Source organism: Nomascus leucogenys, chromosome 21, assembly GCF_006542625.1.
Source record: "Nomascus leucogenys isolate Asia chromosome 21, Asia_NLE_v1, whole genome shotgun sequence".
NCBI classification, from domain to species: Eukaryota; Metazoa; Chordata; class Mammalia; order Primates; family Hylobatidae; genus Nomascus; species Nomascus leucogenys.
The window spans coordinates 43153543-43173271 of NC_044401.1; the positions used below are offsets into that span (position 1 = coordinate 43153543).

General features: G+C 37.5%; 1 protein-coding gene across 3 annotated transcripts in view; it reads right to left on the bottom strand.

The window, feature by feature from the left end:
* Positions 1-19729, bottom strand: part of KPNA1 (karyopherin subunit alpha 1) — a 94638-nt gene that overhangs the window by 62863 nt on the left and 12046 nt on the right. For all 3 annotated transcript variants that reach the window (XM_003275522.4, XM_030802155.1, XM_030802156.1), the window contains exon 2: positions 12685-12818. In XM_003275522.4, coding sequence (XP_003275570.2) covers positions 12685-12813 — 129 coding nt within the window. In that variant the 5' untranslated portion in view covers positions 12814-12818. The remainder of the gene's footprint in view (positions 1-12684; positions 12819-19729) is intronic.

Here is a 19729-nt window from a genome sequence, read left to right on the forward strand (position 1 = left end):
CTAGTAGCTCTAGAAACATTTTTAGAAAGAGGGAATCCTACCTCATCCCATTTTTTAAGTGTAAATGCTTTTTTAAAGAGGGGAAATCATTTGCTGGTTGTTTATTTTTTGGTACAACCAGAAAATAGTGTGGGATACTGAATTATGGGAGGCTCTGACATTCCATAGATGAGGGGTTAGTTTTTAAATCCTGCAATACAAAGCATAGAAAATGGCAATATGGAATCACAGTCCTGCATTTAATGTCTTGAATATTTTAAATTACTTCTATTCCTATGTTGTTTTTTAGCAGAATTGTTTCCTAAAGAAAACCACTCCTTGATCATGGCTCTCCCTATCAGAATTGTACATACTCTGTAAAATCTTCAGTCATGGTAGTACTGTTTTCCTAATAACTTTGTTAATGCACTGCAAAAGATTGAAAATTTGAATATGTAGTATATATGCTATTAAACTGAATTGGTGGGATGTATGTAGTAACTTAACATTTTAAGATACTGGTACTTGACAGCCTCTTAAAAATTTGCCTCCAGATTTTAAGCTGGAAACTTACTGGAATAACTGTTTAAAAAAGAATTACAATACACAGCTTTTTAGATTTTTAGTATATAAGTTAAGAATCGTGTACAAATTGAAATGTCTGTATACTGATCCTCAACACAACCAATAAAATCTCAATTATAAAAAATAAACATGGCCGGGCACAGTGGCTCACGCCTGTAATTCCAGCACTTTGGGAGGCCGAGGCAGGCAGATCACCTAAGACCAGCCTGGCCAATGTGGTGAAACCTCATCTCTACTAAAAATACAAAAATTAGCTGACATGGTGGCGGGTGCCTATAATCCCAGCTGCTTGGGAGGCTGAGGTAGAACCGTTTGAACCAGGGAGGCAGAAGTTGCAGTGAGCTGAGATCGCACCACTGCACTCCAGCCTGGGTGACAGAGTAAGACTCTGTCTCAAAAATAAATAAATAAATAAAATAAAGGAAAGGAAAGGAAGAAAGAAAGAAAGAAAGATGACATAAATAAAGATACTGTGCTCATGGGTCAGAGGACTCAAGATTGTTAATTCCCAGCAGGCTTTCATGTACAAACTGAAAAGCTGATTCTAAAGTTCATATAAATGTGAAGTACCTACAATAACCAAAACAACGTTTTACTTTTTTTAAGGGATGAGATCTCGCTTTGACGCCTAGGCTGGAGTGCAGGGGCACAATCATACCTCATTGCTGCCTCGAATTTCTGGGCTCAAGCAATCCTCCCACCTCGGCCTCTTATCTGGGACTATAGGTGCATGCTAATTAGTTTTGTTGTTGTTGCTGTTGTTGTTGTTGTTGTTTTGTTCTTTTTGTAGAGATGGTGTCTCGCCATCTTACCCAGGCTGTTCTCAAACTCCTGTGCTTAAGCGATCTTCCCGCCTCGGTCTCCCAAAGTGCTGAGATTACAGGCATGAGTCACTGCGCCCAGACCAAAACAATTTTGAAAAAGAAAAAGTTGGAGGTCTAACACTATCTGATTTGAAACTAATCTTAAGGCTACAGTTACCAGCCAGCATGGTATTTAAGCTAGATAAATAGACCAACAGAATAAAGTAGAGGTCCAGAAACAGACCTATACAGATATGGTCAACGGTAAGTGTTTCCAAGGAAATTCAATGGGGGAAATAATCTTTATAATAAATGGCACCTGAACAACTGGATAGCCATATGCAAAAAAAAAAAAAAAACCCTTAACGTACCTCACATCAGATATAAATGCTTGTTCTTTAAATTATACTTTTGTAAATGAAAAGGCAAGCCACTGACTGGGAGAAAATATGTGTAAAACATGTATCTAGCAAAAGACATATCTAGAAGACAATCGACTCAGTTAAAAAATTTAACTGGAAAGGAATTTTTTTTAACAGACTTCACTGAAGTAGGTACACAGCAAATAAGCCCATGAAAAGAGGCTCACTGGTGATCTATTGTATAGCATAGTGACTACAGTTAATACTAATGTATTACATAAGTCAAAATTGCTGGAAGAGTGAATATTAAATGTTCGCACCACAAAGAAGTATATAAGATGATAAATATACACAATTATTATTTGCCAATTAAAAATAAACTTTTTTTAAAAAGAAAAGATGCTTACAACTTTATTTATTAGGTGAATGAAAACTGAAATCATCATGGAGTACTTCTGCATACCCCTCGGAATAGCTAAAATAGAAAAGACTGACCATACCAAATGTTAACAATGATGTGTAGCAACTCAAAATCATACACTGCTCTTGGGAAGGTAAAATAGTACAACCCATTTTGGCAAACAGTTGACAGCTCCTAAGTATACACCAGCTATACAACCCAGCCATATCACTTCTAGATACTTACCCGAGGGAAAAGAAAAGTTATATCCACACAAAAAGCTGTCCATGAGTGTTTCTAACAATTTTATTTGTAATCACCAAAAACTGGAAATAATCCAAATTTCCATCAACAAGTGAATGGATAAACCAGTTGTTGTTTATCCATACAACAGAATACTACTCAACCATAAAATGAAATGAACAATTCATACATAAAACATATAAGTGAATACCAAAATGAATAAACTGTGTGAAACTAGAAAGAAAAAGAATACACGTTGCATAATTCCATTTATGGTAACTAATCAGTGGTAACAGAAAACAGATCAGAGGAAAGGGGCAGAGAAAAATGTACTAAAAAAGTGTACTAGGAATCCTCTGGGTGAAATGAGTATGTTCACAACTTAATTATGGTGATGGTTTTCACAGACTGTCAACCAGACTGTCATAAACCTATTTTTGAAAGTATCTATGTTAAATTCTGTGCCTTTTTTTGTTGTTGTTGTTTTTTTTTTGAGACGGAGTCTCGCTCTGTCGTCCAGGCTGGAGTGCAGTGGCGCGATCTCAGCTCACTGCAAGCTCTGCCTCCCGGGTTCACGCCATTCTCCTGCCTCAGCCTCCCAAGTAGCTGGGACTACAGGCACTGCCACCACGCCCAGCTAATTTTTTATATTTTTAGTAGAGTCGGGGTTTCACCGTGTTAGCCAGGATGGTCTCGATCTCCTGACCTCATGATCCGCCCGCCTCAGCCTCCCAAAGTGCTGGGATTACAATTCTGTGCATTCTTAATGATACTAAAGCACATACTATCTCATCCCTTTGGAGGATGCTAAGAAGCCAACTCATTATTCTGAAAACAAATACAGGAAGGGAATCAAGCATTTCTCTGTCCTATGTGAACTGTAGCTAAGGGAAAGGTCTTCTTTTGAGTGACTTTCCAGCTAATAAAAGCAGAAGGAATGATCACTGTAACCTCTATAAAAGTAATGGATCTAGGTAGGGACCATCAAAGACTGCTAAAACTTGAGGTAGAAAGCTGTTGGGGCTCTTTATAATGACAGATCAGGCTGACAAAACCAGAATGTAAGGATTAGTCAAGTAACCGAATTAAAAAATAGGCAAAACAACCAGACATTTCTCCAAAGACACACAAATACCAACAAGCATATGAAAAGATGCTCAAATCACTTATCATTAGACAAATGGAAATGAAAACTACCATAAAATATGTACCCACTATGAAAAACAGTAGGGAGGCTCTTGAAAATATTAAAAATGAAATTATCATTATGATCTAGACATCCCACTTATGTGTAAATGTCCAAAAGAATTCAAAACAGAATATCAAAAGAGATATTTGCACACTCATGCTCATTGCAGCATTATTCACATGGGCCAGGAGGTGGAAGCAGCCCAAATGTCCATCAACAGATGAATAAGGAAAATGTGGTAATACATACAATGGAATATTATTCAGCCTTAAAAGAAAAAGGGATCCTGTCACAAGCTACAACATAGATGAACCTTGTAGTCATTAGGCTGAGTGAAATAAGTCAGTTACAAGTGGACAAATATTGTATGAGTCTACTTATACAAGATATCTAGAGAAATCAAAATCATGGAAACAGAAAGTAGAATGCCAGTTATCAGAAGCTGGGAAAGGAGAAATTAGGAATACTTGTTTAATGTGACACAGAATTTCAATCTGTAAGATGAAAAAGTTCTAAATATATGTTATATAACAATGTGAATATTGTTAACACTACTGAACTATACACTTAAAATGGGTAAGAGGAAAAATTTTGTTTTCACCAATTATTAATAAAAATTTTTTTAAAACAGTTAAGAGACAGCACCAAATACAATGTATGACTTAGTTTCTGACTCTAAGAAACAAACATAAGATTTTGTGACAATGTAGAAAATCTGAATGTTGACCAGATGCTTAATATTAAAAAACTAACTTTTTAAAGTATGGTAACACTATTCTGAATGACCTTCCAGCTAATAAAAGCAGAAGAAATGATCACTGTAACTCCTATAAAAGTAATGGATCTAGGAAGGGACCATCAAAGACTGCTAAAATTTGAGGTGAAAAGCTGACAGGGCTCTTTGATGATTTTTAAGTTTAAAAATCTTTATCCAGGACTGGGCACAATGGCTTACTCCTATAATGCCAGCACTTTGGGAAGCCAAGGCAGGAGGATTGCTTGAGGCCAGGAGTTTGAGACCAGCCTGGGCAACATAGTGAGACTCCATCTCTACAAGAAAATCTTTTAATCAGCCAGGTGTAGTGGTGCGTGCCTGCAGCCCCAGCTACTAGGGAGGCCGAGGTGAATTCCTTTGAGCCTGGGAGGTTGAGGCTATAGTGAGTTGTAATCACACCATTACACTCCAGCCTGCATGGGCAACAGAATGAGACCCTGTATCCAAAAAAGAAAAAAAGAATCTTTATTCTGTAGAGATACATATTGAAGTATTTACAGATAAAATAATTTGATAGCTGGGATTTGCTCAAGTAATCCAGGACATTATTTTACTTCTGTCTCAGTGAAACGTCTGGTGGTGAAGAATTCTTTCGTTGACAGTTTCCTTAAATGCTTCTCCACTGTCTTCTGGCTTGTATTGTTTACAATGAGAACTCTGACGTCATCCTTATCTCTGTTCCTCTGCATGTAACATGTCTTTACTCTGGGTGTTTTTAAGAGTTTCCTTTTAAGTTTGGGTTTGAGCAGTTTGGCTATGATGTGCTATGATGGAGTTTTCTTCATCTTTCTTGTGATGGGGATTCACTTACTTCCTTCAATCAGTGGATTTACAGTTCTTCATTATAAAAGGTTTTCGGCCATTACTTCTTTAAATATTTTTTCTCTTCCACCCTCTCTTTTCCTTTAGGGACTCCAATTGTCTGTATTTAGGTTTCTTGAAGTTGTCCCATAACTCACTTGTGGGTTCTTTTGGCCTCGTGTGTGTGTGTGTGTGTGTGGTGTGTGTGTGTGTGTGTGTCGGGGCGGGGGTGGGTTCTTTTACCTCTTTTTCATTCTTGTTTTTTTTTTTTTTTTGAGACGGAGTCTCGATGTCGCCCAGGTTGGAGTGCAGTGGCGCAATCTTGGCTCACTGCAGGCTCCGCCCCCCGAGGTTCACGCCATTCTCCTGCCTCAGCCTCCCGAGTAGCTGGGACTGCAGGCGCCCGCCACCTCGCCCGGCTAATTTTTTGTATTTTTAGTAGATACGGGGTTTCACCGTTAGCCAGAATTGTCTCAATCTCCTGACCTCGTGATCCGCCCGCCTCAGCCTCCCAAAGTGCTGGGATTACAGGCGTGAGCCACCGCGCCCAGCCCATTCTTGATAGTTTCTATTCCTATGCCCAGAAGTTCACTAATCTTTTCTTCTGCAATTTTTAATTTGCAATTAATTCCATTTGTGAATTTCTCATCTTGGACATCACATTTTTTATCTCCAGGAGTCCAAATTGAGTCCTTTTATACCTTTTTACTTTTTTTTTTTATTTTTTTATTTTTAAGAGGGTCTCTCACTCTGACTCAGGCTGGAGCACAGCGGCACAGTCATAGCTCAATGAAGCCTCAAACTCCTGGGCTCAAGCCATCCTCCCACCTCAACCTTGGGACTTAGGACTATAGCGTGCACCACTATGCCCGCCTAAGTTTTTTATTTATTTATTTTTTGGTAGACTCATTATGTTGCTCCTGGGCTCAAGCGATCCTCCCACCTCTGCCTCCCAAAGCACTGGGATTATAGGCGTGAACCACCATGCCTGGAAGAGTCTTTTTTTATCTTCCATGTCTCTAACTTTTTGAACATATGGAATATGGTATGGTTATAATAACCATTTATATTTTATTACTTGATAACTCTAACATCTTTATCAGTTGAGTCAGTTTCAACTGATCATTCTCCCCATTAACGGTTGTGTTTTCCTGCTTTTTTGTATATGTCACAATCTTTGGATGCCAGACAATGTCAATTTTACCTCGTGTACTGGATATTTTTGTATTCCTATAAACATTCTTGAGCTCCATTTCGGTATACAGCTAAGTTATATGGAAACTGTTTGATCCTTTTGGACCTTGCTTTCATTTGTCAGGTTAAGTCTGGAGCAGTACTAAGTATACAGCTCATTAATCTCCACTACTGAGGCAAGGCTCTCCTGAATACTCTACCTAATCCCTCATGAATTATGAGTTTCTCCAGTCCAGCTAGTGGGACAGGCACTGTTTCTAGCCCTGTGTAAGTACCAGGCACTGTTCCGTCTAATCCTTTAAAGTGATATTTTCTCTAACCTTGGGTAGTTTCCTCAAACATATGTGCTAATCAGCATTCTGCTGAATATTTGAGGAAAGCCTTTGAAGATTTTCAGGCTTCACTCAATATACAGGTCTCTCTTCTTTGATATTCCATCCTATGAACTCTATTCGCCTGGTCTTCAGACTCTCAGCTCTGCCTCAATGCAGCGAGGCTGTGGGCTCTGCCTTAGCGCCTCTTTCTAGTTTACAACTAGAAAGCTGAGATAATCACAGGATTTATCTCATTTGTTTCCCATCTTTAGAGATCACTATCTTCCACTGCCTAATGCCTAGTGTCTTGAACTGCTGTTTTCATGTATTTTATCCGTTTATTCCTGGTTCCTTCAGGTAGGAAGGTAAATCCTGGTCCTAATACTCCATTTTGGCCAGAAGCAGAAGTCTTTATAAACCTTTTCTGATACTCAAAATACCCTATTTTTACCCAATGGGAGCTAGGAGCTAGTTCAAGTTAGCTCTGAGTCTTTTCAACAAAACTCCAGTGGTCTAAGATAACTTCTTTGCTTTATAAAATATTCCCTATCTTAACCAAGAACCAGTTATTTTTGCAAGGAACCTGGTTCCTTTGAGAAAAAATTCTAAATACCTCAGAATGCCAGTGCTCACTGCAAAAAGGTAATTTGCTATTTCTAGGCCTTCTCAGGACAGAACTGGTGTTTTGTTTTATTAAAGAAAATATATCATAAATTCCCAGTGACATTACCAATTCAAACTTACTTAACTTCTTTAATTTTCTTATTTACTTATTTTCTTAAACTAAAAGTATCAGGTTTCTAATATTAATATAAATACGAATTTCCTTTATTCATATACAAATATATATAGTTTCATAACTACCAATTTTATATGATTACCAAAAGCAAGTGAAGATTCATTTATACTTCTCTTTTGTCCTTAAGATAGAAACTAGCAGAGGAAATTAGTCAAATTACCATAGTTTAAAGGTATATAAAATAATTCTTCTCTGTGTGGCTTAGCCACAAGCATGACAAACCAGGTCACTTGTTTCCTTCTTTTTGAGGATTTCTTCTCTCATTTTAATTTTGTTTTACAGTTATTTAAAACATTTACATGATTCCAGAATCATACCCAGTCACTAACATTACATCTATTGGTACTGCAGTTCATATGCACAGGCAGTTTGGTACAGCGGGATGCTGTTAGTGATCTTTAAGTACTACAGGTCATGAAAAACACAACTGCTCATCCAATATTTGACTTAGAACAGCAAAGCTATGTCAACAGTATTCAAAACTGATAGAAAAAAAATTAGCAACAGAAAATATTTTAAAAACGTACAACCACTTTCAAGATATGTTAAATGTTATTAATGCAGTGATAAAAACTGTAGCGGCTGTTGGTTAAACAGGTGAAATCAAAGGGCAAACTGACGAACATGCAGCTAATACTACTAGCCAAAAGAAGCACAAACAAACACTGGTTTGATAAAAGTGGAAGAATGAGATTTATTAACATTAAATTTGTCAAAGACAATTTATAATGCAGTAAAAGGTTGGAAAACATGCGAGTTATGCAACTACTCAAGCAAAAACGTCTCAGCATGATGGACAACTGTGAAAATCTTTAAAATGACATTAAATGAAGTAATCCCAAAAAGGTAATAGAGGTCATACAGAATAAGAGATGTACCACGGTATCCAAATAGCTATAATCAATATCATTTAATCGTCAGTAGTTATGAGGTGGGCTAAGCGTGCAAAGCAACGCTTTGACCATCACATTTTAGCTATGCTTTCTTTCCAATCCTGCTCTGCAAAACAAACACAGATTTGTGTCACAGCGTGCCAGTACAACTTTTATCAGGTGGACCTAATGCCGCACAATCCTGTAGAAAGAACACTAATTCAGATGTGAAAAAATCTTGGTTCTACTTATCTGCTATGTAATCTTGGCCAAATCATTCAAACTCAAAATTTTGGTATAAAATAGAAACATGGTTTGTATCTGCACTGTTCTACAGAAATATAATGAAAGCCACAAATGAAATTTTAAAAATTTCTAGTAGCCACATTTAAAAAAGGAAATAAAAGATAAAATTAATTTTAATATTTTATTTAACCCATGTCTAGAATATTTCAGTATAAAAATTGAGATACTTATTTTTTCACATGGAATCTTCAACATCCAATGTAAATTTTACATTTATATGTCTCAATCTGAATTAGCCACATATTAAATGCTCAATAGCTAACTGTAGCTAGTGGCTATCTCATACTGGACAGCATAGCTCAACCATTTTCAAACTTTTCATGGGGAAACAGAAGCAGCATAAGACTCAACTCAGAGCCTCAAAGCTCCACAGAACATAATTTTAACATTGCTGGTCTAGATTGTTGCAAAGGTTCTTTCCAGTGAAAAAGGCTATTATTCTTTATGGCAATGGTCACTTACACTGAACTGTGTAACCACTTAGCTGAGCTTCAGATAAAGGACCAGTAATGCTATGAATTTATTTTCTATCCATTTCAGTGTTTTTATATACATATGCTTTATCTTGTCCATAATCAGATACTTAAAGACATTCACAATTATTGTGTAACTATAACATATCAGAAAATAATAACCTACCTCAGAGCTTGGTTGAGATGATTAGAGAGGTTAATTCATTAAGTGCTTAAAATAGTACCCGAGATAACATTCAATAGTTAATTGTTATCGTCAATACTTCATCATTAATCCACTACACTATTCTAGAACTGTGCAGCTCTATTCACAACAGGATTAAAACATATAGTTTTTCTTCCCAAGGTCAATAAAATTTTCATGCCAGTTGTAAACTAATCAACATAATAATCTACCTCATACAATGAGACATACAGATTAAAAATAGGTAGAATCAGGCCTTCCCATCCTTTTAGTCTCAGAAGTACTACCCCACAATGATAAAAGGGACAAGAAAAAAAAACAGTATGCGTAGCTCCCAGCCATATCTACGACAATGGAAAAACAGATTGAGAAACGACATACGAGTCAAGAGTGGAGGAAGATCAAACCTAAGAGCCTATGGAGGGATATACTGTTGAGAAGCAAGCCCGCAAACCACACAGAGCCTTGGAAAGCCTCAGGAATTTTTCTTAATTGAGGTATAACGGAAAGCTGTGGTGAGGTAGCAGACTGAAACAAGGGCACGGTTTGAAAAAGGGAAAATTAAGAAAACCAGCCTAGTAAATCCAACATTTGACTTACAGGATATGAGGAAGGAAGGAGCTTCTCAATGAATTAACATAGGAAAATTCCCAAGAACATAGTCTTATACTGAAAGTACCCTCCTTTACCCTATCACCACACTGGCTAAATTGTGTATTTTTAGTAGAGACGGGATTTCACCATCTTGGCCAGGCTGGTCTCGAACTCCTGATCTCAGCCCACCCCGGCCTCCCAAAGTGCTGGGATTACAGGCATGAGCCACCCCGCCTGGCCTCATTATAGTTTTAAATTTTATTTATTTGATAATTAGTGATGTTGACCCTTTTTTCATGGCCACTTGTATGTCTTCTTTTGAGAAGTATCTTTTCATGTTCTTTGCCCACGTTTTAATGGGAGCTGTTTTTTCTTGTTGTTTGAGTTCCTTGTAGATTCTGAACGTTAGAATTTTGTCAGATAGTGTTAACAAATATTTTCTCCCATTCTGTATGTTGTCTGTTAAATACATTATTGCTCTTGCTGTGCAGAAGCTTTTTGGTTTAAGTCCCATTTATCTATTTTTGGTTTTGTTTCCTTTTGAGGACTTAATCATAAATTCTTTGCTTAGACCAATGTCCAGAAGAGTTTTTCCCAGGTTTTCTTCTAGGATTTTTATAGTTTCAGGTTATACATTTAATTATTGAATCCATCTTGAGTTAATTTTTATATATGGTAGGGGTACAGTTTCATTCTTTTGCATACAGCTCTCCAATTTTCCCAGCACTATTCATTGAATAGGGTATCCTTTCCCCAGTATATACTTTTGCCAACTTTGTCAAAGATCAGTTGGTTGACAGTATGGGGCTTTATTTCTGGACTCTCTATTCCATTCCATTGACTTATATGTCTACTTTTATACCAGTACTGTGCTGTTTTCAATTACTATAGCCTTGTAGTATAATTTGACATCAGATAATGTGATACCTCCAGCTTTATATTTTGCTTAAGATGGCTTTGGCAATTGGGGCTCTTTTTTGGTTCCGTATGAATCCTAGGATTGTTTTTCCTTATTCTGTGAAGAATGACACTGGTAATTGGACAGAAATTGCACTGAATCTGTAGATTGCTTTCGGTAGTATATAAATTTTATAATGAAGTTTAATTACATGAAATCAGTAGTCACCAAGAAGAAACAGAATAAAATGAACATTGTGTTAATCAAAGAGTGCCACTGCTACACCTTCAAATGGTGTTATGCCAAATACAATCCCTAGACTGGTGGTTATATTCAGACCTATACCTGGGTTCACATGTATCATACATGTATTCCATTTAAATATATGAATATAAATATATAATTATGCTGTTAAGATTTCTGAGAATAAAAGGAAAGGAAATTCCTGTAATCCCAGCACTTTGGGAGGCTGAGGCGGGCAGATCACGAGGACAAGAGATCGAGACCATCCTGGCCAAGATGGTGAAACCCTGTCTCTACTAAAAATACAAAAATTAGCTGAGTATGGTGGCATGCGCCTGTATTCCCAGCTACTCAGGAGGCTGAGACAGGAGAATCGCTTGAACCTGGGAGGTGGAGGTTGCAGCGAGCCAAGATCACACCACCATACTCCAGCCTGGCCACAGAGTGAGACTCTGTCTCAAACAAACCAAAAAAAAAAAAAAAAAAAAAAAGAAAAGGAAATTCACCCAAAAAATAGAACTAATTTAAAAGCTCTGTGAAAGAAAAGGATCCATTTTCGGTTCAAAAAATAAATAAATAAGAGAAACTTCAGTGGATACATTCAAAGATGATAAAGCAGAAGGTCAAGAACTCATAACTTAAACTTGCTGCACTCAATATAAAGTCTATTACAATATTACAAAGTACCTTTGTCAATAATAAAGTGCTTGATTCATACATCTACAACTCTTAACAAATAAAATACTGAGGTTGTAATGTACTGTTGGACTTCACCTAACTGGATTATCTAATGCAGTGTTTCATAAAATGTGTTTTGAGAATATTTCACTATAACTGCAAAATATTTATAATAGAATATCTTATTTCTCAAGCATGAGAGTTCTAATTCATCTGCCTTTATGGAGTTTCTATAGTGAGGGTCAAATGGTCCTTCAGGCTCCAAAGTCTCTCCTTAGCAAAAAAAAAAAAAAAAAAAAAAAAAAAAAGTCACTTAAGCCTTATGTCTTTTCATTTCTTTGCCGAAGGTAACAGACCATTTGTGAACGGCGTTTTCAAAGGAAGGCTTAAAAAAAAAAAAAAAAAATCAATGTTCTAAATGTCTTTATGAATAATACAGAATTAATCTAGAATAAAAAGACATATTCTGTGAATGAAATTTTACTTTAAAATGTTAGATAACAAAGAAATGTAAAGACAAACATGAAGCAAGTGTAGCAAACTGTTGACAATGAATCCAAAGGACTGGTTTATGAGGTTTATTCTTTCTTTTTCTATACATTTTTACATTTCCAATTTTAAGTTTACGATGAACAGCAACGCTTTATTGGTCACTTGTGAATTCATTAACAAACATACATCAAAAAAATCTTAAAGAAGAAAGTTGCACCCTTAGAAAACTAAAATACACTAAAACAAATAGGCGAAAATACTGAACAGTGTAGTTATGCTGAGAAAATGAGAACCTAAGAGATTTCCCCATTCTTGTATACCACTTTTCAGTACCTCCTCAACCCCACTCCAAAAAAGTGTTGATTTTACAGGGGAGAAGGGGAACGAACACACACACACACACACACACACAAACTTTGCTAAAATAAAGGAAGGTAGTTTCAGGCTTAAAATGGAACATTAAATTCTTTAAAAGAAATGAATAAAAGTAAAGGATTTACCTGCTCTTCTCTTTTCTGCTTTCGTAACTGCAGTCCTTCTTCCTCCCTCCTCCTGCGCATCTCATCAGGATTCAGAGATTTGTTCTTGTAACTTTTCAGGCGAAAGTTCTCTTTTCCTGGGGTGGTCATGATTTCTACAATAAAAGTGGGGAGAGAACAAATGAGTTTACTGTGAAGGGCTCTGTTATTCTAAGAGCTCAGTCTTTTAAACATATACATGCCCAGAGATATCCCAAAGGGACATCAGAAATGGCTACTTCCCCTCCCCCACTCCTGCCTTTTTTGAGACAAGGTCTTGCTCTGTCCACAAAGACTGGAGTACAGTGGTGCAATCATAGCTCACTGTAGCCTCAAACTCCTGGGTTCAAGCGATCTTCCCGCTTCAGTTTCCTGAGCAGCTGGGACCACAGGTGCATGCCACCACGCCCAGCGAAATTTTTTTATTTTTTTGTAGAGACAGGGTCTGATCATGTTGCCCAGGCTGGTCTTGAACTCCTAGCTTCAAGTGATCCCCCCACCTTGGCCTCCCAAAGAGCTGGGATTTCAGGCGTGAGCCACCGCACCTAGCCAGGTTACTTTAACAGTTTTATTAAAATGTGCTATTCAACAGTTTTTAGTGTATTTACAGCTTGTACAACCTTCATCACAGTGAATTTTGGGACATTTTAATCACCTCAAAAAGAAATCCTGTATTGTTTAAGCTATCGTCCCTATTCTGGACATTTCACATAAACAGAACAGAATCATATAATATGCAATATTTTGTGACTGGCTTCTTTCACTTAGCATGTTTTCAAGGTTCACCCATGTTGTAGCATATATCACTACTTCATTTCTTTTTATGGCTGAATAACATTCCATTCTATGTATATACCCAATTCTATTTATCCATTCGTCAGCTAATGGACATTTGGAACGTTTCCATCTTTCAGCTATTATGAATAACACTTATACAACATTTGTGGTCAAGTTTTACACAGATATGTTTTAATTCCTCTGGGTTATATACCTAGAATTGCTAGGTCATATGGTAACTATGTTTAATTGCTTAAGAAACTGCTCAACTGTTTTTCCAAAGTGGCTGTGCCATTTTATATTCCCATCAGCAGCATATGAGGCTTGCAGTATCTCCACATCCTTGCCAGCACTTTGCTATTAAAACTTTCATTGAAACCATCCTAGTGGGTGTGAGTGGCAGCTCATTGTGGTTTTGGTTTGCAATCCCCTGATGACTAATGAGATACAGCATCTTTTCACATATGTATTTGGTAACTGTGTATCTCCCATTAAAATAAAGTCTATTCAGTGCCTTCGCCCATTTTTAAATTAGGTTGTCCTTTTATTATTGAGGTGTAAGAGTTCTTTTTACATTCTAGATAAAGGTCCCGTATCAGATATGCTTTTCAAATATATTCTATAGATTGTCTTTTCACTTTCTTGGTGTCCTTTGAAACACAAAAGTTTTAATTTTGATGAAGTCTAAATTAATCTGTTTTCTGGCTGTTGTTGCTGTTGTTCATGCTTTTGGTGTCATATCCAAGAATCCTTAACCTTGTGCTTCTTTCCAAGATTTTTATCTGTTACATTTAAGTCTGTGATCCATTTTGAGTTAATTTTTCTTTGCAGCATGGTTTGAGAGTCCAACCTCATTTTTTTGCATGTGTCTATTCAGTTGTCCCAACGATACTTGTTGAAAAGACTCCTCTTTCTCCACAGAATTGTCTTGGCACCTGCTATAGACTGAATGTGTGTCTCACCCAAAATTCGTATGTTAAATCCTAACTCCCAATGTGATAGTGTTTGAAGGTGAGGCCTTTGGGAGATGATTAGCCCTTAGTGGTAGAGTCCATATGAATAGGATTAAAGCCCTTAAAAAAAGACCCCCCAAAGAGTTCGCTTGCTCCTTCAGCCATGTGAGGACACAGAGAAAAGATAAGACATCTGTAAACCAGGAAGCGGGCTCTCACCAGACACTGAATCTGCCAGTGCCTTGATCTTGGACTTCCCAGCATCCAGAACCGTGAGAAATAAATTTCTATTGTCTGTTAGCCACCTAGTCTCTGGTATTTCATTACAGCAACCCAAATGGACCATGACAGCACCTTGTTGACAACCAGCTAACTATATACATATATACGGTTTAATTTCTTGACATTCAATTCTATTCCGCTGATCTATATGTGTATCCCTCTGTCAGCCCCACACTGTCTTGGTTACCATTGCTTCAAAATAAGTTTTGAATTCGAAAAATGTGAGTCTTCTTTTTTGGTTCTTTTTTCAAGATTGTTTTGGCTATAATTGATCCCTTGCAATTCCATATGAACTTTAGAATCAGTTTGTCAATTTCTATGAAGAATTCAGGTATGATTCTGATAAAAGACTGCACTGAATCTGTAGATCAGTTTGGGAAATATCGGCACCTTAATGTTAAATCTTCCACTTATTTAAGATAGGAGCTCTATTTAGATCTTAAGTTCTGTCTATAATGTAATGTAGCTTTCAGAGTATGTTTTATACTTCTGTTAAACTCATTCCTAAGTATTTAATTTTTATGACATTGGAAATGAAATTGTTTTAATTCTCAGATTGTTCACAAATCTGGAAAAATATAATTGATTTTTGTACACTGATCTTGTATTCTACAATCCTGCTGAACTTGTTTAATTGGTGCTAATGCTTTATTTGATACACATCATGTCATCTACAGATAGCTTTACTTCTCCCTTTCCAATTTTGATGTCTTTTACTTCTTTTTCTTGTCTAACTTCCCTGGCTAGAGTCTCCAATACAATGTTGAATATAAATAGAGCAGACATCCCTGTCTTATGCTAGACCTTAGAATGAAAGCAGTCTTTTACATTAAGCATGATGTTACCTTTGGATTTTCTGTAAAGGCACTTTTATCGGGCTGAGAAGTTCCCTCTTATTCCTAGTTGACTGTTTCATAATTAAAGAGTGTCAGATTTTGTCAAATGCTTTTTCTGTGTCTATCAATATCACAATGTGATTTTTTCTTTTTTTTTTTTTTTTTTTTTTTAACAGACAAGGGATGGGTAGAGTGGCTCATGTCTGTAATTCTAGCATTTTGGGAGGTCAAGGTGGGAATATCACTTGAAGCCAGGAGTTCAAGATCAGACTGGGAAACATGGTGAGACTCCATCTCTACAAAAAATTTAAAAAATAAAAATCAGACAGGCAGGAGGCTGAAGCAGCAGGATGGCTTGAGCCCAGCAGTTCCAGGCTGCAGTGAGCCATGATCACACCACTGTACTCCAGCCTGGGTGACAGTGAAACCCTGTCTCTTTAAAAAAAAAAAAAAAAAAAAAAAGAGAGAGAGAGATGGGTTTATATTTTCTTGTAATGTCTTTGTCTGGCTTTGGTATCAGAGTGATACTGGCTTCATAAAATGAGTTGGAAGGTATTCCCCACGAAGACTTTGTGAAGAATTATATTATTTCTTTAAATGTTTGGTAAAATTCAGCAGTAAAGCCATATGGGCCTAGGCTGTTTCTTTGCGGGCAGTTCTGTGACTACTTATTCAATGTCTTCACATGTTATAGGTCTATCCAGATTGTCTGTTCCTCTTATTGAGTCAGTTTTGGTAGTTTTTGTCTTTCCAAGAATTTGTGCACTTCATCTAAACCATTTAATTTACAGGGATACAACTTTTGTTGTTTTTTTGAAATGCAGTCTCACTCTGTTGCCCAGGCTGGAGTGCAGTGGCGTAATCTCAGCTCACTGCAACTTCTGTCTCTCAGGTTGAAGCCATTCTCCTGCCTCAGCCTCCTGAGTAGCTGGGATTACAGGCATGCACCACCACGCCTGGCTACTTTTTGTATTTTTAGTAGAGACAGGGTTTCACCATGTTAGCCAGGCTGGACTCAAACTCCTGACCTCAGAAGATCCACCCGCCTCAGCCTCCCAAAGTGCTGGGATTATAGGCATGAGCTACCATGCCCAGCCACAACTGTTAATAGTATTTCTTTATAATCTTACTAATTTTTATAAGGTCACTAGTAATGTCCCCTCTTTCATTTCTAATTTTTTTTCCCCAGACACTCTCTCCCTCTGTTGCCCGGGCTGGAGAGTACAGTGGCACAATCATGGCTCACTGTAGCGTCAACCTCCCGGCTCAAGCAATCCTCCCACCTCAGCCTCCCAAGTATCTGGGACTACAGGTGCATGCCCAGATTATTATTATGTATTGGGTGGGGGGACTAGGGGGATAGAGATAAGGTCTCACCATGTGGGCAACTGGTCTCGAACTCCTGGGCTCAAGTGATCCTCTTGTCTTGGCCTCCCAAAGTGCTGGGATTACAAGCACATGCCACTGTGCCCAGGAAATCTGAAAAATGTTGAGTTTTTCTCAATCTAGCTAAAAGTTTGTCAATTGTGTTCATCTTTAATGCTATTGTTTTTGTATTCTCTATGTCATTAATTTTCACTCTACTCTTTGCTTCCTTCTGCTTGCTTTAGGTTTACTCTGCTCTTCTTACCTCAGTCACTTAAAGTGGAAAGTTAAGTTACTGATTTGAGATCTTTCTTATTTTCTTTTCTTTTCTTTTTCTTTTTTTTTTTTGAGACAGAGTCTCACTCTATTGCCCAGGCTGAAGGGCAGTGGCATGATCTTGGCTCACTGCAATCTCTGCCTCCCAGGTTCAAGAGATTCTCCTGCCTCAGCCTTCCAAGTAGCTAGGATTACAGGCGCCTGCCACCACACCCCGCTAATTTTTGTATTTTTAGTAGAAACGAGGTTTCACCATGTTGGCCAGGCTGGTCTCCAACTCCTGACCTCAAGTGATCCACCCGCCTCGACCTCCCCAAGTGCTGGGATTACAGGTGTGAGCCACTGCGCCCAGCATCCTTTCTTCTTTAACAAAGGCATTCACAACTAAGTTTCCCTTTAAGCACTGCTTTAGCTGAATCCGTAAGTATTCCTACATGATGTCTTCATTTTCATTTATCCCAAAGTGTTTTCTGATTTCCTTTTTGATTTCTCCATGGACCCATCAGTCATTTAGGAGTATGTTAACTTACACATATTTGTGAGTTTCTCAAATTTCCTCCTGTTACTTATCGAATTTCTTTCTATTGTGATCAAAGAACAGGATTTGTATTAATTTAATCCTTTTAAATTTATCTACCTTGTTTTGTAGCCCAGCAAAATGCACACATAACACTTGCTATCCTGGAAAATATGTATTTCCAGGATATACATATTTCTATTTGAAAATACATATTTTTGACTGTTGCTGGCTGGTAGTGTGGTCTATACATGTCTGTTAGGTCTAGTGGGTTTATTGTACTGATTCCTTCTTGACCTTCCACCAAGTTGTTCTGTCCTCTACTGAAAGTGGGGTACTGAAGTCTCCAACTCTTATTATTGAATTCTGTTTCTGTCCGTTTTTGCTTCTCTCATTCATTTACTGCATATACCCTAGGACCATTTCCAGAGGCTTTCCACGGTTGTTTTTGAAATACTTTACCCTAAGTTTACTGGGTAAACTGGGTCAGCAGAGTTCCTTATTATGCGAAAAGCTGCATAAATAATTACTTATATGAACAGGATTTTGATGCAAACCTGGGTTGAGAATCACTAATTTATAACATGCTACCACATCTTCTATTTTATTTAGATCTCTTAACAAAACTTTATGGCAAAAATTATCATTCTTACCTTTTACAGGTAAGGAATCAGAAGGCTCACAGAATGACTTGGCCGGGGTTACACACTAAATACAAGATAGAGCTAGGATATGAATGCAGGTCTCACTATACACCCAGTGATCTACTGATATAGACTGAATTGTGCCGTCCCCTCAAAACTCTTATGTTGACACCCTAACCACCAGTGTGACTTGTATTTCGTTATAGTGCTTTTTAGGAGGCAGAGTTAAATGAGGTCATGAGGGTCCCACCCTGGTAAGACTGGTGTCGTTATAAGAGAATGAGACAGTAGAGACTTCTCTGAGAGATAGAGAAAGGCTGCATAAGAAGACAAGAACGCAGCTGTCTGCAAGCAAAAGAGTCCCCAGAAATCAACTCTGCTGGCACCTTGATCTTGAATTCTAGCCTTCAGAACTGTGAGAAAATAAATTTCTGCTTAAGCCACCCAGTCTGCAGTATTTTGTTATGGTAGCCTGAGCAGATTAATATATCTACTCAGTGGAAATCTGGCAGAAACTTTATCAGACTAAAAGGTGGGTGTAATACGGATGAGAACTTGTGAATAATTCCAAGGGAATCATATTTAAAGGTGCTGAAAAATGATATAAAGAAGAGTGCTGGTTTCCTGAAGCAGGCAGCATTTTGGCTATGAAATACCACAATATGGCACAATAATAGCAGTGTTGCAATGATGTCCCAAATTCAAAATCTGAGTGGGAGGCGGTACCTCATGCCTGTATTCCCAGCACTTTGGGAGGTCAAGGTGGGAGGATCACTTGAGCTGAGGAATTTTGTAGCAACCCTGTCTCCACAAAAAATAAAAAAAAAATTAGACAGGCATGGTGGCAGGCACCTGTGGTCCCAGCTACACCATGGTGGCAGGCTGAGGTGGGAGCATCACTTGAGCCTGGGAGGTCAAGGCTGCAGTGAGCCAAGATCGCACCACTGAGCAAAATCCCATCTCAAAACAAAAAAGAAGATTCGTTAAGTTTCAGTTTCAGGTCAAAAAAAGGAAAAAGCCAACAGTAAACTCCAACAAAACCAAAAACCTAAAATTAGACTTAAGGAAGTAACTTAGAGGTCTGTATTCAATGTGGAGTTGTAAGGGTAAGCAATTAAAGCCAGTGTTGGAAGCATGCATATATATGTGTGTATATATATACATACATATGTATATATATACACACATATATGTACACATATGTGTATATATACACACATATACACATGTATATATACACACACATATATACATATGTATATATATACACACATATACACATGTATATATACACATATACACATGTATATATACACATATACATATGTATATATATACACACATATACGTGTGTATATATATACACATATATACGTG